We start from the raw sequence: 21,603 nt of genomic DNA on the forward strand, positions 1-21,603 counted from the left end.
ACTTAACATTTTGTTCTACAAATGAAGTCAGAACTGGTTTTATGTAATGTAAAACATCAATTTAAGCATTGGAATGGTTGAAACAGAACTGTAGAGGTTAAAACACACTTAAAATGAACTAGTTTTATTTCCAGCACTCCTACAACAGTATCAAAACATACCATTTTATCGCAGTGTGTGTTTGTGACACTTATATTGTACTAGTCTGAGCTTCTTAAAAATAATAGATAATAATTGCTTTTTTAAGGCAAATTTTTATGTACTTGAAACAAACATTTAACACAAGCGCAAATATCAAACGGTGCACGTGTGCAAGTCATGTAACCTATCAGACCCATTTTAAGCTTTAATAACTGGTATTTAAAAGTAAATTAAAGAGATAGAATTAGATTAACTTGAAATGTTAATGATAGTGGTGTCAGCCACAGACAAGAAAGACAGAAAGAGAGGGTGAGAGGGAGAGCGTGAGACAGGAAAAATGGGCGGGAGATAAAGAGAGAGCACGAGAGAGCAGGACAGGGTAAGCAGAGAGAGACAGACAGGGGAAACGGGGTGAGCAGGGGAGGGAGAGAGAGGGAGAGAGAGAGAGGGAGAGAGAGAGAGAGAGAGATGCAGCGAGCTAGAAAGAGACAGTAAGTGAGCTACAGACAACGACAGTGAGCTGGACAGACAGGGAGAGAGAGACTGCGAGACTAAGTGAGAGCAAGAGACCGTGAGACAGCAAGTGAGAGAGAGAGACAGGGTAAGCAGGGTAGGGAGAAACAGTGAGTCAGACACAGGGAGATGGAGAGACAGGGAGAGAGTGAGCAACAGAGAGAGAGAGAGACAGCAACAGCGAGCGAAAGCAAGAGACTGCGAGTGAGACAGAAAGCTAGAGAGAGACAAGACCCTGGGAAAGAGACTGTGACTGAGTGAGACAAGTGAGAGAGAGCAACAGTGAGTCAGAGTGAGAGGAGAGTGTGAAAGCAAACAGAGTGAGTAAGAGAGGGAGAAAGCAACAGCAAGGTAGACAGACTGCGAGTGCGCGCGCGAGAGAGAGAGAGTGTGTGTGCGAGAGAATCAGCTTGAGTGGAGACAGAGAGAGAAAGCAAGTGAGAGACAGTAAATGAGCGAGAGAGACTGACTTGGATAAAGAGTGTTTTTTTTTTTTTTTTTTTTAACACTTAAGTTACTACATGATTTCTTGTGTTCCTACATAATCTGGGTCACTTTACTATTCATTTATTATGCAGGAAAAACAGTAATTATAATAAATATTGTTATAATAACTGTATAAAGTAAATGCTGCAGCTGGGCGGTGATGTTAAGTGTGTTTGAACTCACAGCGCAGCTGAAGGAGGGGAAGCAGGAGTGGGTGGCTGATTCTACAGGAGAGGAAGTGTCTGTATGGGAGAAGATGATGCAGTTCCCGGACTCGTGGGCAGAGGGCACATTGCCGCTGCGCTCCTCCATGGGCAAGAAGGGCAAATAAGGACAATCGCCTCACTGCTGAAATCAATTAATCAACACAGCAGCAGCACACTACACTCCGGCAGATACGCAATATTATACGAATATAACAATAAGAGAAACGTGTATAATACAGATTTTATGTTTGTATGTATGTTCAAGAAAAAAGTACGTTATTGCATTTTACTCCATTTTAAAGCCATTTTTTTAACCAAAGAAATAGATGGGGAACTGACTTTTTTTAGGGATCAGTTTGGCTGCAGCTGAATGTATGTATAGGTAATAAATTCTATTTGCAAATGTTTTTCTTAAAAATGACAGAACAAAATTGCTGATTGCTGTTTTTACATTTATTTTATTATGTTTATAATGTTTTACTGACATTCTTCCCATTCACTGCTCTACAGTAGCATAAAAAATCCAACACAATCTGTATAATATTGAGATGATTATGATTATTGACTGTGACCACTTGGGGCACGGTTTCTATTTTTAATTTCAAAGCTATATACAAAGCACTTAATTTAATAAATATTAAATTATATTTACCACTGTCCCTGCTGTCTGTAGTGTGTACAAAATATAAAAATGTAAAAAATACTGGAGATTATGAACACTTGTGTAAAGATTTAAATAAAAAAAGGAACAAATGAAAGTCTATACAGAATAGCCTGATGTTGTAAACTAGAAAAATTTAGAGATGCACTGTGTGTATAATATTTGGCAACCAAAACTATGTGGCCAAAATAAATAGCAAAACAGGCTCAATAATGGAAAAGATTAGAAAATGTATACTATATAAAGTATTAGTTATATAGTATAAGTTATAATAAGTTATATTGCAGTGTTTCCTCAAAAGTTAGGATTTTCTTTTTCTTCAGCAGCGGCAGTAGGCCCACACTATAAATATATATCTTTCAATAAATATTTTTAATTGGTGGCTTAGTAAACTGCTTTTTCTTTAAAAAGCAAGACAAAAAAATATATTTCTTATATTTAATTTATCAAAACACCTGTTGGGTTATTCATTTTTTCAGCCAAATGTTTTACTTTGTTCTGTGCATCTCTAAATTTAACGTATTAAAACAGAATAATAGTTAATTAATATTTTTTTTATTTTTAGAGTCTAGTTTTTTCACAAAGCTCAGCTTTGATCTTCACAGACCGTATGTATTGGTGATGATGATGATGATGATGGTGGTGGTCCAGGTTCAGTCGCAGAGATCTCGGTTCAGCTCCAGCCGCTCTCGCTCCTCCTCGGTCAGCAGGTACTCCTCGATGTAATTGTAGAGTTCATCTGAGGTGGTGGGGTTAATGAAACGCTCCCGATCTACTCCCAGTTCATCCACTAAAACCATGGAGAAATAGGAGCGAGAAATCTGCAGAGCCTGCCTGTGAAATCATAAACATTACATACAAAAATACATGACAATTTTTTCTTTTGTTCCTTAGGAACAGCTTCCTGTAGATGTTGGCATGTAGGCATCTAATTATAACTATTGGGATAATAAATCACATAGAAGAGGGCAATATAACAATATTTTATTGTATCAGGATAAGTTCTCTGATTGTATTGAAAATATGCTTTTTTTTTAAATAAGAGAGAGAGAAAAGAACAGAGGGCAAAGAGAGATTATGAAAAAAAATCTCTTTACCCTCTGAAAAAAAGATTTTAAAAAGCCAAAAAAAAAAAAGACAGCTAAAGATTTCAAAATGCAAGAGAGAGAGAGACAGTGAGAAATGTTGAGGGGGAAAAAAAGCGAAAGCTTTAAATACAGATTTTATGTTTTTAATTATGAGTATTTTAAATGTAAATTTAAGAATCAGAATTAAAATGAACTTCAAAAAGCGAGAAAGAGACATTTTAAAAAGTGGGAGAAATACAACTAGAGAGATTTTGAAAAGTGAAAAAAGAGAGACAGCGAGAAAGATTTCGAAAAGTGCGAATGAGAGAGAGAGAGGGCACGAGAGATTTCAAAAAGTGAGAGAGAGAGATATTTTGAAAAGTGAAAAAAAAGACAGCGAGAGATTTTAAAAAGCGCGAGAGAGAAAGCAAGAGAGATTTCAAGAGATTTTGAGAAGCAAAAAAAGACAGCAAAAGATTTTGAAAAGTAAGAGAGACAGTGAGAGAGAGACTTTGAAAAGCACAAGAGAGATTTCGAAAAGACAGAGAGAGAGAGAGAGAGAGAGAGAGAGAGAGAGAGAGATGGCAAACGAAAAAAAAGACCGAGAGATTGCAGAAAGCAAAAACTCTGACGAAAGCACCGGATCTCCAGCTCTGATAAATCAATCTTACCTGAGACCTTCTACAACCTCAGCATCCAACTGCTGCTCTTTAATCCGGCCCACTTCTCGAGGTGGACTTCCTAACAGCTCGATCACGGTCACGTGTCTCAGATCCAGACCACAGGAGGCTTTCTGAGAAACGACACATCAAGATCGAGTCCAGTAAAGATAGAAATATCTATATTTAATATGATTTATTATAATTGAATCGCCTTTATTGTCATTATAATTTGCATTACAATGAAATTGGATTTGCTTCTCCAAAATGCCTTTGTTGTATAAATTAAACAGAAAAATAATTTAAGTTAAAAGCAACAAATTTAAAATAGACAGAAATTAAATGTAATATTGTAATATTGTAAAAATGTAATAATCTGATGTTGATATGAGGATAAGTAACATAAGGGACCTGTAACATGATGTTCTGCAGTTTGTAGTACTGCTCAGATACACTGGGTGCAGAAACGATCAGAAGCCTCCTCTTCTCATAGAACTGATCGAGCAGAGCACCAGCAGACCTGATGTCAGTTTGGATCTGCATCACTAGAAAGAAAAGAGGTGAAATTAATAGAATTAAATTATGGAATTTCATCTTTCTAATTTAATTTAATTTAAATTTCTTTTTTCTATTTTAATTTGGGATGTACCAAATGTTGGGTACATCCCAAATTAAAATAGAAAAAAGAAATTTCATTACTTGATTTTCAAATAAATCTATTAAATTCACTTTTATAAACCTGTTCATCAGGTTTAGAAAATGAGAAGGTGTCCAAACATCTGACTGGTACTGTATGTACATATATTTAAACGCTGGTTTTAGGTGTGGTACTCACAGACACACTCAGCTGCTTGGTCTGACCAGTTGCGGTTAAACAGGCAGACCCGGGTGGCAGTGCCCGTCCTCTCATACCCAGCATCACAGTGGTACTCACACACAGCACCATAATTATTCCCATCAGAAGAACAGGTCAGATATCCATGCAGAGGCTCCTTTAGTGCTGGACATCTCTTCACTGTACAGAAGAAAACCATCAAATCAGAGAGCCAAGGAGGCTGTATTTATTATACTTTAAAGTTGAAGTTCAAATTATAATAAGTTCAATTCATATATTATAATAATTATAAATCATAATAATGCATAATAATGCAGAAAATCTTAAATCATTTTAATTTCAAATTTAGTCCTTAAAGTAAAACAGAAGAACCAAATTTAACAAGTGAGAAAAAAATATTAGGAACATTTAAGGATATATTAGTAAATGAGAGTTTCTTTGATTTTACTAAATAGAAATCCTCTGGAATATAATCAAGGAAGATGGATGATCACAAGCCATCAAACCACCAAACTGAACTGCTTGAAAAAAAAGAAGTGTGTAGGACTGGTGGAGGAGAACATGATGCAAAGATGCATGACAACTATGATTAAAACCAGGGTTATTCCACCAAATGTTGATTTCTAAACTCTTAAAACTTTATGAATATGAAGTTTTTCTTTGGGTTTTTTTGCATCATTTAAGGTCTGAAAGCTCTGCATCTTTTTTTTCATTTCAGCCATTTCTCATTTTCTGTAAATAAATGCTCTAAATGACAATATTTTAATTTGGAATTTGGGAGAAATGTTGTCTGTAGTTTATAGAATAAAACAACAATGTTCATTTTACTCAAACATAAACCTATAAATAGTAAAATCAGAGAAACTGATTCAGAAACTGAAGTGATTTTTTTTTCCAGAGCTGTATGCAGTTGACAAGCCAAAAGGTTATTGGAACACTGTTTGTGGAGGGATGAGACCAAAATAGATGGTCTGCATTCCAGCATAAAAACCTTATGTCATCTGTGTAACATGGTGGTGGTAGTATCATGGTTTGGGCCTATTTTGTGAACTGAGTCTCAACAGAACATGGGCCATGGAGCAAGACAACGACCCTAAGCACACAAGTCATTCTACCAACGAACGGTTAAATAAGAGAAAAAAGTCCACAAACTCTTAACTACCACTGTGTATACCTTAAAAAAGTACAGCTGCTTCAAAACTCTTAAACAAATAAAAAATAATTGTATAAGTCTGAAGTACCTTCAACTCGCACAACAAACTTGCAGGTTGCCGTGTTCCGGGCCTGATCGTAGACTTTATAGCGAATCACATGTTCTCCCTCACCAAATTCAGAACCTGATTCAGGTCCATTTCGCAAAACCCTGGAAATAAAATGAAAAATTATAAGTTTACACTCTCACAGTATGCAAATTTCAAGTAATTTTTTTAAGTAATAATTATTTTCAAGTAAAAAAAAAAACTCATATTATATAGATGTATTACACACAGAGTGATCTATTTTAAGAGTTTATTTATTTTATTGTATATGATTTTAGCTTAGAGTCAATAAAAACCCAAAAATCAGTGTCTCAGAAAATTAGAATGTTATATAAGATCAATTGGTACTTTTGGCAGTGTGGGCAGTGTGCCAAATCCTGCTGGAAAATGAAATCTGCACCTTCATAAAAGTTGTCAGCAGAGGGAAGCATGAAGTGCTGTAAGATTTTAGACTTGATAATAAAACACAGTGGATCAACACCAGCAGATGACAGACATGTCTCTCCAACCCATCACTGATCATCAGTAAATTTTACATTTCATTTGTAAATCAAGGGAGCAGAGTCTGGAGGAAGAGTGGAGAGACACACAGTCCAAACTGCTCGAGGTCTAGTGTGAAGTTTCCACCAATCGGTGACGGTGGAATTTCAGATTTCATTTTCCAGCAGGATTTTTGGGTTTTCATTGGCTGTAAGCCATAGTCACCAACAATAAAAGAAAAACGCTTAAATACAAGTAACTTTTTTTTAATGATATTCAAATTTTTTTTAGATGCACTAGTAAATAGAGCATACGTACTTCAGTGATCTGTCAGCTGTATCTGTGGCAACAGGCCGATCCCAGGACACGCTGAGGGTCAGTTTTCCTGGTTCTGCCACCTTTACTTTGGATACAGGACATTTCAGTTTGGGAGGGTCGTGATCTGAAAGAGAAGAACAGAAAAAGACTTTTAAAGACAGAATAAAATAAATCTCTTAAGCTGAACTAAAGCCTAGAACAGGACTGTAGCTCTGCTAAACACGTTTGGCTCAGATTTTATGGGAACATTTTGAGTGATGATCTGTTGGACACGTGCCGGCTCATCTGGAATAACGCTCACACATGAGTTCAGCTTACAACACTGGCTGGCTGGCTGACTGCTGATTCAACAAGTTTAACAAGTTTTAATGGCTTAAATGTGTGATTAGGCCTGTCATGATAACTGTTTTTCTTTTAGACAAGAAATAACTGTGTAAATTATATTTATAAATGAACTAAATTGATCAGGCACACACTTATTGGATAAAAATCAGTAAAATCTATTTTTTCCCCATTTAGCCCAAAAGAGCCCATGGTGACTTATGAGTCACAGACACTTTAAAAGCTGTGTAGAATTCCTTACAGCACGCTGTCCTTCAATTAAATTAATGAAGTCCCTAAGTGACATTTGCTAAACATCCTGAGAGCATTACTACAGGACATTGTGTGAATGTGTGTACTTATTTACAGAATGTAAATGAATGTGGGATTAGTGCTGCAAACAAAACTAGCTCCCTTTATAAGTGTGTTTTCTGCTTCTACAGCTCTGTTCTAATCATTTTAACAATTAAAACGCTTTAAATAAAAGTTTTACCACCAATAGAACTTATAGAATATTTAGGTAATGCTCCCACCAAAAGAAAAAACATTACAATTTATCTGATTCAGTTTTGAAATGATGAATATTTAGAAATGGATCTAGCCTCTTATGGGTTACAATAAATTAGGAGCACATGTTCTATTAGTAGTCTTTTTTCAATTAATGTGCCTTTTTTTATACACTTTTACAGGGCACACCCCGGCCCACAAATTTACTGTTATTTGGACCTGCTCTCATGTATTTGTTGTTTTATTTTTCAGAACTCGTTCTTCCCATTTACTACCATTCATTTTCTTCCATGAACAAGAGCTTTAGGAGTTTTATGGCCCAATAACTACCAGCAGGTTTTAAAGTTCTAATCCACAGCTACAGTGATCCATTTCACTCATGAGGGATGAAAACTGTTACAAGATGATGTCTGGCTGACCCACATGGCAACAGATTTAGCCTTTAGCTCAGTTTAGTCTCAGTTTCAGCAGAGAACAGAGTCTGACTGGTAAAGAACTGCAGTAATAAAGTCATTGATAAGATGAGAAAATAAAATCAGCACTGCAACTACTGGACTAATAAACAATAGAGGTGTTCTAAAACTTTTGACCGGTATTGTATATGAACTATAATAAATCTAAATGTAGCTCAGTCTGTACCTGCACAAGTGGGCTCTATGCCACTCCACCTCCCGCCCTCCTGGCAAATGCGATAGCGGTCTCCTTCAATTTGGTAACCCTGAAAGCAGGTGTAGTCGCACCTGGAGTCCACCACAAAGCCGCTGGTACAGGTGTAAGTACCCTGATGGACCAGAGGAAGCACATGGCAGCGCACTCCTGCAGGAATCAGACAGACACAACAGACAGGGATGAGCGTGTTTGAGAAAGGATTTAGAGAAGCTGTCATTACACGGTTCTCTGGATTATCATTATTTTCTATGCCTCAGTTACTGTATACTCAGCTACTTATGTCTGACTGGGAAAAGATTTGTGTACGACATAATTATCTATATCCTCGCCCAGTGCTGCAGTCAAGGCTGCTATAGCTTAGTACAAATCAAGTTCAACAACAGAAGTTATTGAGTCTGAGCAAGACCAAGACCTTTAGTAGTTGAGTCAAAACATACACTTTTAGTACTTGAGTCTTAGTCAAGAACAAGACCAAAGAAGATCGAGTCTGAGTCAAGACAAAAAAAGAGCACTTGTCCGAGTCAAGACCAAGACTTTTAGTAGTTAAGTTTGAGTCAAGACCAAGACTTTTAGTAGTTAAGTTTGAGTCAAGACCAAGACTTTTAGTATTTAAATTTGAGTCAAGACCAAGACTTTTAGTAGTTAAGTTTGAGTCAAGACCAAGACTTTTAGTATTTAAATTTGAGTCAAGACCAAGACTTTTAGTAGTTAAGTTTGAGTCAAGACCAAGACTTTTAGTAGTTAAGTTTGAGTCAAGACCAAGACTTTTAGTATTTAAATTTGAGTCAAGACCAAGACTTTTAGTAGTTAAGTTTGAGTCAAGACAAAGACTTTTAGTAGTTGAGTCTGAGTCAAGGCAAAAAAGAGCACTTCATGTCAGAGTCAAGACCAAGACTTTTAGTAGTTGAGTCCGAGTCAAGACCAAGACTTTTGGTAGTTAAGTTTGAGTCAAGACCAAGACATTAAGTATTTGAGTTTCAGTCAAGACAAAGACTTTTAGTAGTTGAGTCCGAGTCAAGTAAATGATTCTGAGTCATGACTAATTACAGAACACATTGGGGCAGTTTTTTAAACAGGGATTAAGCCTAGTCTACACAGTATTTTAAATGGCGATTTTACATAGAAAGAAAATAAAAAAAATATATACGACTAGGCTTAATCCAAAATGAGAAAAGACTTTAAGGGTCAGTTTCCCCAACAACAGGGATTAAGCCTAGTCTAGGTTACACGGCATTTTAAATAGAGATTTATTTAAGGGAAAATAAAATGTACAAACAGGCTTAATCCCTGTCTGGAAAACTGACCCCATAGTAATCGAGTTTGAATTAAAACCAAGATCAGAACACACAAGGCAAACAGGGATTACACATTTCCCCAAACAGGGATTAATCATAATGAAATTTAAATACACTGCATTCTGAATGGAGATTTATCATGGATATTTTTTTTATCTAGAAAATCAACCCATTGAGTCAAGACCAAATCAAATTAAGACCAAGATTTTTAGCAGCTGATTAAATAAATATAAAAAGAAAACTGTCATTCTTTTATTGCAATTAATGGAACATTTAATACCATTCATTATGCATGATGCATATTATTAAATAATAATATATTTAATCATATATTTTGTAAATTATAACTTCAAAACATATTCAAAGGGGACATGTCCCTAGTGTTTTATATATATTCCAATGAGGTTGGACTTACTCCGGCAGTAGGCGGATCCTGACCAGCGGCGGTTGGACATGCACTGTACAGATGACCGTCCAATCAGTTTATAACCCCGATCACAGGACAGAGAGCAGCGTGTGCCCAGTGAGCTCCGATGGTTTCCACCCCGGGGGGAGGTACAGGTCATCTCCCCATTGGACAGTTTCAGCAGGTGACACCAGCGAGGATCTTACAAAAAAAGGAAAATCTTATATGCACAATCTATAAGAAAATATTACTAACAAAATATTGACAAAATAATCATTCACTGTTAACAGAGGTGTCATGTCATGAAGTATAAATACATTGTTGCCATACAGCAATTTAGTACTTAAGTACAGTAGTGGAGTAAAAATAATACTCCAGTAGATTCAAAGCGTCCGGATGCCTAGTTAAACTAACCATACATGCTCCACATAAAGAAATAAAAGTAAAAGTACTTCTTTTTAACTTACGTTTATAGTCCAGCTCTGGGGTGTAATAGGTCTCCTGCTCCTGCTCAACTTCATTGTAGCTGTTATGATATGTGGACCCTGAGCCTGTGGGCAAATGCAGATTAAAAAGGTCATTATAGCACACTGGAGTAAGGTTGCAAAATATATTGTTCATAATTGCAAGGTGTGCTTGCACAATAATCCCTACTGTTTCCATTTTTTATTATGTATCTGTATCTATGTATCTATTATATTATTTATTTCACCCCAAGCGTGGATACACAAATGGCAGTTTAATTTCATATCAATACATTTTTTTCTTTTAACTTTTAATCCCATTTTTCTCCCCAATTTACAAGGCCAATTACCCAACCCACACATTAGGACTCCCCCCATCACTAGCACCAGGAGGGTGATGTCAGACTCTTTTCCAACTGCTGCTGATGCAGCATTTTCGAGTAGCATCACAGCGCTAACGCTAAGAGGAAAGCGCAGCGACTCGGTTCTGATACATCAGCTCACAGACGCAGCCTTGCGCTGATCAACATCACTCTAGGAGTGATGAGGGGAAAGAGCGCCACCTACCCACCCAGAGAGAGCAAGGCCAATTGTGCTCTCTCAGGGCTCCGGCAGCTGATGGAGAGCTGCAGGACCAGAATTCAAACCAGCGACCTCCCGAGCTTAGCATTACATTTTTAATATACAATATATATTTGTTAATACTGGAAGTTAAGCAGTGCTACAGTGGAACTGTATTTACTCTATATTACATCTGATAAGCGTTGCTTTGTGATCAAGAACAAACAAATGAGAGAGGTTTTTCTCTCAAAATTAGATTATAGGTTTGCAAATATTCAGATTTATCCTGAAGAACAATGAGCGGATTCTACTTTCTGTATACTGATTAGCAAGTAGGTATTTGTAAAGTAAGCATAGTAAATAAATCAGTCCTCATTTTCCATCAACTTTCCAGGCATTACAGTTAAAAAGCACTGGGCTTCAGTTTCTGCTGTATCATTAGTATACTGTGGATGAAAAATGGAAAAAAGGAATCCCCATCGTTTCCACAGACCACATTTACCACCATCATTCTTTCCTCTCACACAGAGCCGATCCTGTTTCATGTACAGTACGACTCCGGCTCCCCTAAAGCTCAGCAGAATTGGATCTTCCCAGATTTTAAGAGACAATGGGAAGATCTTGCCATGCCATCAAGAGGAAATCTGGAGAGTTTTCAAAAGAAATAGATAAATTTAGACTCTCTGTTAGTGAAGCAGTGATACCCTGCCAGAACCCCTCTCTCCAGCCTCTAGTATAAACAGTTTTAGTCGAGTAAGGACAAAACAATTCTGGTTAATTCTGGCCAAAATACAGACCAGATCCAAACACACAGTGATATCCTTTGGTGTAGATTCTATTAGTGCTGCAGAGATAGAGCTTCCAGCAGTGCCTTTGTCCTGGGCAAACGTCCCAGAAAGATTTGTTAAGAGAGTGAGTCTGGATTTGACATGCCTCGTCTTGAAGAGAATAAGAATGAAATCTGAATGGACAAGAAGATCCAAGCTAAAACTGCACACCGTAAAGGATTTAAATGTCACTATTACACAAACAAAACAAAAAAAAACTCCACTCCAAGCATTATAAAAACATTCCAGGAGATTGAATAACAACCTCATACCATCTGCTAGAAATTAAAAACAGAATCTCTGATGCTTCGTGTTTGAGGTTTGTAAAGTTTTCAGTCTATTCATTATTTTGGAATCAAGGTCATTTATAATACAAGTTTCACTTATACTGTTGCTGTCCAAATAAAAAAAAAGTGTCTCTCTTAAATAGCAACAGAATAAGGGAAAAAAACTTCTTAAAAGGACCTATAAGGATTATATTTTCTACAGTAACTCAAATAATGACAAATATGTATCATCAGATATTAAGGAAATATGCTCAGTTTAAGAACTGTCAGCAGAGCTTCAGACAGTATTTTCTTACTACAACTGCGTGGTACATCACGGTAATCTGTGAGATATACTGCATTCACATGCTGTATAACATGTTGTTTGTAGAGGTCTAAAATGGTGTAACTATCAGAAATAACATACAAAAAACAAATATCATATGATAATTTACCATTGTTCACATGCTCAGTAAAGCTGGAAAGCATTTGAAATTAATTTGAAAGAACTTGAAATTAATTTTAGCCAGTCAATATTAGTGCCTCCATACACACAGAGCACACTGTGATAGGTGATATGTAAAGGAAAGATATATACTTCTTCCAAACTATGATTAATGAAAAGTTAACTGTGCTTTAAAAGTGCCAAACTGCATTAGCATTATATCAGTTCAGAATTAAATTGTCTTAAAATGACAACAATATAATTTCGGGCAGTTGTATCCAGGATAAAAAAAAGGTTATTGTGACTTGCTTAAATAAAGAAAAACGCCCATACAAATTGAAAACAGTTTGCCATACTGATCCAGTTTTAGACACAAGCTGTGCCCAAAGTGGGAAACCAAGCATGCTGTGTTTTCTAAGGTCTAAAAATTGGATCAAAGTTTTGACGCTTTCCCAAACCATTGTCATTTTAAAAGGGCATTTTTTTTTCTTTTGAGACTCTGTGTTTACTGCGTTAAATGCAAGAGTCAAGTTCTAAAAGGATCACATGCTAACTTGGCTAGCAAGCCACCATGCCATCCATTTACTTTACGGATTAAAACAGGAAAGCTAAAGTCTTGCCAAAAATGAGTTTATAACACTAGTGTGAAAATGTAAAGTGGCTGTTTCTCTCCAGGACCCCACCACCACATTGCTCTTCCATTAGCCTCAGCCTCCCACATACACAACCGTGAATTCCGGGCAGCTATTTCACAGATTCTCAAAGGAAGATTTCCAGATCTAATGTATTCGGACAGCTCTGCATATGTGGAACACAAACACCATGCACTGCAGGCTAACCTACTGAATTAAAAAAATGCACCACAGCTGCACTGAAAAAGACAAGAACCTGCCTGAACAAAGATCAAGCAAGAAGCCCAAGCCTGAACACTAAATAAAAGATTATATCATCATCATCAAATTAATGCATGAATCTACCTCCTCTAAACAGCCTCCCTGAGCCGTGAGTAACACAGAAACTTAAATACCCCAATTCTTCTCACCATAAAGAGCCAATGCCAGTTTTCCATGTTCTCAGAATGACTGGAAACTGCTGTGTGATGAGAGGTAGTAAAATACCAAGACTCTGACACAGCCTGCATCAATAATGAGACTCAGTACACACCTGGACTGCTGAAGCTGGAAAACTGGCTGTGGTCTTATTTTACTGGCACAATTTACCTTCTAACCTAAAATACACACTCATTATTCACTCATTCATTAATTTGTAATTTTTTTGTTTTTGAATTACAACTTGGGTCTCAGCTGCCCCTATAAACACTCCAACCACCAAAAAAAATCCATCCATTTTATGTGAATTGGCTCAAAAATTTTGGTGTCAGGAATCATATGCTTCTATGAGACCTTTGGATACTCCCTTATTGTGACGTCACAATAAGGTAACCTGCATAGAACCACCCTGGCTCAACCCCTCACCCATTAATCCCCACCAGAGCCCCACCCACAAGAGCTGTTGAAAAAACGCCATTTCGGTTTGCTGGTTGAGAACCTTAGACAGTAAACAGTAGCCAGTAGACTTTGTCTGAAGGAGGAATCTATACCTACTGTTCATGGCAAACCAGCAGATGAGGGAGATAGAAGCACAAAACTCATTATTTAAAAGTACTTACATCACAGTTAAGCATCAACTAGCTTGTTTTTGTTTTGCCATTTACACAATCTAACAATAGGGTGTGGTAATTGCTCAGCCTAAACATGGGGTGTGGCCAGCAACAGTTTATTTGCATAAAAGTGACAGAGCCCTTAAATGGCTCATCCTGAAAGGGACTTAATGCAAGAGTAATTTTGAGCAAAGAACTTTATGCACATGTTTTGTATAGCCCATAGACCTATTCTAACCTAACTTGCAAAAAGAGGTGCCTGTGTTGTTATCCTAAAAATGTTATACTTATTAAAATGTTAGTATTTTTTTGCAGTATTCAACGGTTTGTCATATCAACAAGAATAACGTGATCACAAAAAAATATGCTAGAATATTTCGATTATTATTTTTATGCCATATCCCCCACCCATAGTGACAATGTGTTTTGATGCATGAATAACATCTGGTCTACTTCTGGTCTAACAGAAGTGCTACTATGATGCAAGTCATAATATTAGTAAACAGGGAGTCTCAAAATAAGGAAATACCCATTTAAAATAACAATGGTTTGGCAGAGGGTCAAATTTTTCTCCAACTTTAGACGTTAGGAAACACAGACTGATTGGTTTCCTCCTTTGGGCACAGCTTGATTCTATAACTGGATCAGTATGGCAAACTGGTTTCAAATTAAATGGGTGTTTTTCTTACTTGTTTGATACTGTATTATCCCAGAAAACTGCACTAAATCATATTGTTGCCATTTTAAGAAAATTTAATAGAACATTATAAAACAACAGTCTACTACTAATATAATTAGGCCTTTTAAAGCACAATTTACTTTTAACTAATAACAGTTTGGGAGATATTTACTTATTTTCTTTACATGTCACCCATCACAGTGTACTTAAGCATCAATAGGTCATAGTTAAGTAATCAAAAATCCATGGAAACACAGTGGCAAATATCCATTTATTGTCTAAAGGCCATTAATGTAATTACTGTGACATGGCTACCCTTATTTACGAGATCTTTGTCGTAGTGACCTGGGAAACCGACGCTATTTCAGTGGTCAAACTGGACTCTGACACAGCTGGTTTCTGTCCACACTCACTAATTCAGTCAAAGAGCAGCCACACTTAATTACAAGGTTTAAGGCTGATGGTGAACATTTTCACAAAGAGATAAATCTTAAAAGAGACTATAATGCTCTGATGTGATCACAGTGGGGCTTAAAACTTTGTGAAGCCTTCAGTTTCCCACCAACAACAAGTTCACACCAAGATGCCAATGGTGAGCGTGGCAGAGCTTGGTACAAATGAGAAGTGTTATGTTTGGAGAAAAGGGAAAAAAAAATACATTCCAGCATAAATCTGCTAAACGTGGTGGTGGTTGTCTCATGGTTTTAGTCATGTTTTTCTGCATCTGGGCCAAGTAGACCAGCAATCATTGATAGAACAATGGATTCTAAATTATACAAGCAATTTATAAAAGAAAAGTGTCAGGACATCTGTCTGTAAGCTTAATTTCAGGAGAGCATGGGTCATGCAACAGGACAATGACCTCAAGCTTAAATTGAATAGTTAATAAAGAAGATAAAAGTTAAGGTTTTTGGAATTGGGCCAAGTCAAAGTCCTGATCTTAATTCAGTCGAAATGTTGTGGGAGGAGCTAAAGCGGCAATTCATATAGGAGGAAATTCATATAGGACTACACAACAGTTACCAGAAATTTTTAGCTGCAGTTATTGTATACCAATCTATTGGTTCATTTTCCTTAATAATGTAATTAGCAGGTCTAATATTTTAGGATAATTTGATTAAACTGGTTCTGCTTATCTACATTTTAGGTTCACAAACTTCAAAAGCACCATTCTACTGTATGTTACGTTCCCTTTAAGTGCAATTCAGAAATATACATTATCATTAAATACTGGTGCTTCTTTACTAAATGAAACAGTCACACACTGGAAAATCTGTTCTGCTTAGTCTGCTGCTTTAGTATGTGCAGCCGTTAAATCCACACTTGACATGATGTTTCCTTTCAAGACAGTCATTTCCTGAAGCCCTCCACTAAAGTCTGCAGTGTAATTCAGCTCTCCGACAGCGAGGATTTCTCCACGAGTAGGAGGATGAAACTGTTTCGCAGATGAAGTGAAGAAGTGATAAGGAATTAAGGCAGGTTATAAAACCTTTACTGGGAGATTTCTGAGCCACTAATATCCTGTTTCAGGAAAGCGTGTAATGAGGTTAAAGGAGCAACAGATTATACTGGAACTCTCCTTCATACATTCCATTAAAGATTGTCTCTGCTGAGAAATTCTCTCGGGATGAGCTTTTTGGACAGTCTAAACTGCAGTGAAAACATTTCTTATACTAGTAAGCTAGCTGGTTAACCAGCATTTGACCAGCTTAGTTGTATGCGGCTTTAGATTTTGGTCATGCATTATTAGTCAATCAGCTTGGTGATGCTAGCCATGGAGTTCTACCAACCTGTTCATGCTAGTCATGCTGGTTGACCAGCTTTTTTTTAGGAGTGGGACAAAATATTGATACTGGGATATATCATATTTTTGATTGCAATACATTATCAATGTGTGGCATTAAATATAGATAATTTTATTAAAGCATAGCCACTTCAAACTCCCTGAGACCTGTCCCCAAAAATGACTTACTATTAAAGTTACTGCTTTAGTTAGTTAGTGCTGGTCAACATCTAAACTGGTCAAGCAACTTGACCACCTCAAGTTACAAGATGAAAAATCAAGTTGAGCAGCAAGATGAATTAGGTTGACTACATTGACTAGAATGACCAAATCAGCAGACCACTATGACCAAGCATCGCCAAGATTGAAGACCACCATGACTAGCATCTCCAAGACTGTAGACAATCATGACTAGCATTACCAAGATTGTAGACTACCATGACTAGCATCACCAAGATTGTAGGTCACCATGACTAGCATCACCAAGATTGTAGACTACTATGACTAGCATCACCAAGCTGGTGGATCACAAAGACTAGCATCACAAAGTTTGTAGACCACAATGACTAACATCTCCAAGACTGTAGACCACCATGACAAGCATCACCAAGATTGTAGACTACCATGACTAGAATCACAAAGACTGTAGAACACCATGGCTAGAATCTCCAAGATTGTAAACCACCATGACTAGCATCACAGAGACTGTAGTCCATCATGACAAGCTTCACCAAGATTGTGGACCATGACTTATATTACCTAGCTGGTTAACCACTAAGACAAAGTTTGTAGACTATAATGACTTGCTTGATCTTGCTGGTCAACCAGCTTGGTCATGAGTCATTGTAGTCTACAAGCTTGGTGATGCCCTCAGTTGGTCTAGATTGGTCAGTTTAATCATGCTTGTAGATTAAAACACATAACTTGAAAATGAAAACATATCATTTGCTGGTTAACATCTGAACTCTTCAACCATCTTAACCACCTTGACCACCTCGAGTTGATGGTCATGCTGGGTGTTCTCCAAACTCAGATGGTTTTCATATGAGCATGACAGAAGAATTTCCCAAAGTCATGATGGAATTCTCTGGAAGAGCAGTAAAAAAAGGCAAACTGAAGAAAACATCAGCTTAAGTTTCCTTATATCTGATCGTTTTCTTGTTTAACGTTTTTTTACCGTAACGCTACGTTATTTATCCAAGTTAGAGTTGCGTTAGTTCTCTGCGTAGCTCCGATGTAAGTGACTATAGAGTTAAACCGCGGTCTTACCTTCAGTATTGAGCCCCAGAATGAGAGAAATCGCGGAGAACTCAAACAGCAGAAGGAAGGGGAGTTTTGTCATTTCCTCACTGAAACAAAGAGAGTTTAAAAAAGAGAAAATCCTCAGTATAGAAAAGTGTCTGTGGAGAAATGAGTGCAGAAGAGAAGCGCGAGCGGAGCCTAGCTGCTACTGATCAGCGGTGAGAGAGGCACGGCTGGGAGAGTGAGGGTTAGGGGGAGCGCGATACTCCACTACTCACCTTCGATCCGATATCCAGTAAAAACGGGCGATTATCGCCGATCCCAATACCGATACTTTTTACTAAAAAAACAAACAAAAAAACAATGCATGTACATAAATTTAGGGATACTTTGCTTATGCATTTCATTAATGAAATACCAGTGCTTTTATAGATAAGGCTAAACTTTATATATAATGTTGTATAAGAACAGATAGATAGATACACATTAAAAAACAGAGGACCAATATAAATTCTTTCTTGTATCCAAAGATATACTTTTCATAATTGTACACCCATAGGTATAATATTGGTCTTTGGAAGGTCAGATGTATTCCCTTTTTCCTAACAGTAGGAAGTACAGATTTGTGCCATTTAACCAGCCAAAAGCTACATTCAGTTTTCTCAATCACTGTACTAATAAACAATAAATATTTTAATTTTACATTATTTATCTGAAAGCCATACAATTTTGATTCATCGAGTTATTGATACATATTCAGCTGATGATGTTTATAATCTTGATTATCTTTACTGGAACAAAAAACATGGGTACAAAAAAAAAATACTTTCACTGAAAGGCACTCTATTGTACCTCAATATAAGGTACAGCCCCAGTTACAAGATTTCTGTTCAAATCTGTACTTATTTTTCTTAGTGTGAAGATTAGCATGTAAGGTTAAAGGGGGCTGCTTAATATTTGTAAAAAATAATCCAAAAATTATAAAAATAAATAAATAAAACATATAGAAAACCATAGTTGTGCATTATTTTAAAGTATGTTATTTGTTAACAAATAATAAATCAAAAGTATTTAAGAAGAAAAAAAACTTAATAGTAATTGAAATCATTAATATATTTGAAGAATGTAGATGTATTATTAATTTTATTGTATTTTTTACAATATCGCCCAAGCCCATTATGTTTTTTAGCAAGAAGCGCATTTTATCATGAATGCCAAAAAAAGCTGACTGAATTAAAATGCAATAAAATATTTTAAAAATAGCCTAAAAAATATGTCTAAATGTTCTTGAGAATTAAAGGTTAATTACTCTTTAAACTATATACTTGTAATAATTTTCTACTAAATAATTATATCAGTGCCTTAAATGCTATTAAAATGACAATAATATTGTTAATCACGATTATTTCTGGGATAACGTATTGTCCACAAAAAAAAATCAGTATGACAGGCCTAGTTCTTCTAGTTTTCTATTGTTAATGTTCAGTTTACTGTTCCCTTTGTGGTTTGACTGGTTGTAAAGCATGTAGGTTAGCTAAAATTATCACCAACTCATTACCACCAATTTTACACTTATTTTTGGAATATATGGCCAAAAAACTAATTTATATAAACCTTATTTTAGAGCACTAGTTAAACTCAAAGGCCTATGTTTGTCCAATTTATTTTTTTTTAGAAATCCTGCCACCTGGCTGCGCCTCATTACCAAACACACACGTGCGTGCGCACACACACAGATAAACGTTGACTGCTGCAGGTAATAAAACACAGGTGTGCAGGTCCAGGTACTGGGCTTCTCTACTGTTTGGCGCTGTTTACAACCAGATCGAGTGACAGCGGGGACAGCCAATCACACGTTAGCAAAAAAAAGGGTACAGCCAATCAGTGAGCTTGTGGGCGGTCAAAATGTAAACAGGCTTCAGCTGGAGCGGCCGTATTCCGCTTGGTCCTAATGCGAGATGTCCACATTTAATATAGAGTATCTTTGTTTTTGTATATTTTGCGTTTTGAAAAAGCATAGGGGACATTATGGTTATCTAAAAACAATTATAATATATAATCAATGTTTTGTTTGCCTTAGATAACTGAATGCACTGTGAGAAAATAATCTCTGAAGTATCTCAATTTAACAAAAGAAATGATCTGTGCAAAGTTCTATCAAATTATATTAGTATTGCCATATGGCAGGAATGCTTAGCAATACATATATAAAAAATACACACATATTCTCACCAACAAATCACCCAGCTGGTATTTCAACCCTAAATTAATGTTGAATAAATGTGGATTTTATAGTTGAATCAATGTTGGATTTGGTGTTGATTTTGAAAAGTGTATTGATATGACAACTTTGTACGTTCAACCTTTATAGTAATAAACCATAGTTCACTAAAACTAGAAAATCCTATAGTTAACACAGTGTTTACACTAAACTTACATCACTGTATTAAAGCTGGGTATAAAGAATGTTACCCACCACTACCAACCTGATTCAACATTTGATCTCAAAAACACTAAAACAGTAAAGCAAATAGAACATGAACATACCCCCGGGTATGGTAAAGAATTATTGCCAAGTTATAAAGCAATAACTGCAAATAGGAGGAAAATCACTTTTTTAATTCCTTCATCCAACCTTTTTTTGAAATTGTATGCTGATTAAATGTAACACGCTAATTCAAAAGGCAGAAGGTTGAGGACATAATGTTGATTTGATGTTAAGATTTCAACGTTTGCACATCCATTTAACATTAAATGTTGTTTTAACATTGTTTCATATTTCATATTTCAACCACATTTCTACGTTGACGGTCGGTTGTGTGCCAGCTGGGCAAGAAGGCTATAAATATTATTCAATATCAAATATCAATTAGAAATAATTTGTCTTAACCTACTTAAGTAGAAATTTTGGTTATCTACTGAACTAATTATTTTTCAGTTACTTCTACTCCTTACATTTTCACCCAATTATCCGAACTTTCTACTCCTTACACTTTAAAAATAGCCTCGTTACTCCTATTTCATTTCAGCTTTTTTTTTATCCCGGCTTCTCATCATTCAATAAAACCCCAATCCAGATAAATCTCTCCATCCAGATAGAGTGAATTTATTTGACTGTGTTTGGATGAGAAGTATAAACACATACCACTATACACTATAGGACTCTGTGGTGCGGCCTAAGCTTTTGTCCTTAATGGCTTTATTTTTTCTCCTTACATTACTTTTATTTTTTTTACTTTAGATAGTTAAAAAGTAAAAAGCTTGAGTTGATACTTAAACTTCTACAGAAGTATTTTAAACTCTAGTATCTATACTTCTACCTACAGAGTAATGAATGGAGATACTTTGGAACCTTTTGCTGATTGTGCATGAGCTAGATTAGTGACTTTTCTTCACCTTAATTTTGTGTTTTGGGCGGAAAGTGAACGTGTTTATCCACTACGACATTTCCTCACCCAAAACTTTTTTTTTCCCCAAAAAAGCTTTATTTACAAGTTTTCACTACACAACAAATACAGGTACCCATTCTTTATATTGAACAGTTATATTAAAAAAGGCGCGTTGACATCAATTATCAATAATAATAAAACAATTATATTATAATAATACTGATAAAAAAGTAATAACTAACAAGGGCCAGTAGTAAGTATTGTGTTATCATTAAAGTATATATAAATAAAGGGTTTATACAAGGAAATTAAAACTTTCCAAAAAGTAAATAAATTTACCTGCATTTTTTTCCTTTACCATCTTTAAAGATTTTGCATAAGATTTTAATTCATTCCTCCAGTGGGACATTTCCGGTTTCCTCCCCCAAAACTTCCTTGCAGGAAAAATAACCCCCCCCCCCCCC

The 21,603-nt window shown here is 36.1% G+C and overlaps 2 protein-coding genes across 3 annotated transcripts in view; one reads left to right on the forward strand and one right to left on the reverse strand.

Annotated features, from left to right (window-relative positions):
• Positions 1–1,997, forward strand: part of sytl4 (synaptotagmin-like 4) — a 29,765-nt gene extending 27,768 nt beyond the window's left edge. Inside the window, exon 18 of the mRNA XM_022683671.2 lies at positions 1,326–1,997. Coding sequence (XP_022539392.2) covers positions 1,326–1,471 — 146 coding nt within the window. The 3' untranslated portion in view covers positions 1,472–1,997. The remainder of the gene's footprint in view (positions 1–1,325) is intronic.
• srpx2 (sushi-repeat containing protein X-linked 2) lies at positions 1,785–21,545 on the reverse strand. 2 transcript variants are annotated; one of them, XM_022683670.2, is made up of 12 exons: positions 21,479–21,545; positions 18,029–18,090; positions 17,778–17,857; positions 10,291–10,374; positions 9,833–10,024; positions 8,093–8,269; positions 6,626–6,749; positions 5,810–5,931; positions 4,569–4,748; positions 4,145–4,278; positions 3,746–3,867; positions 1,785–2,841 (listed from the first exon to the last, which is right to left on the reverse strand). In XM_022683670.2, exons 3-12 carry the CDS (start codon positions 17,848–17,850, stop codon positions 2,661–2,663), a joined length of 1,389 nt encoding a protein of 462 aa, XP_022539391.2. In that variant the 5' UTR covers positions 17,851–17,857; positions 18,029–18,090; positions 21,479–21,545; the 3' UTR covers positions 1,785–2,660. The 2 variants fall into 2 exon arrangements, with proteins under 2 accessions (XP_022539391.2, XP_022539390.2); XM_022683669.2 differs by lacking the exons at positions 18,029–18,090; positions 21,479–21,545 and having other exon boundaries at positions 17,778–17,986.
• Between the last annotated feature and the right edge of the window lie 58 nt (positions 21,546–21,603).

Source organism: Astyanax mexicanus, chromosome 10 (genome assembly GCF_023375975.1).
Source record: "Astyanax mexicanus isolate ESR-SI-001 chromosome 10, AstMex3_surface, whole genome shotgun sequence".
Taxonomy (NCBI): domain Eukaryota; kingdom Metazoa; phylum Chordata; class Actinopteri; order Characiformes; family Acestrorhamphidae; genus Astyanax; species Astyanax mexicanus.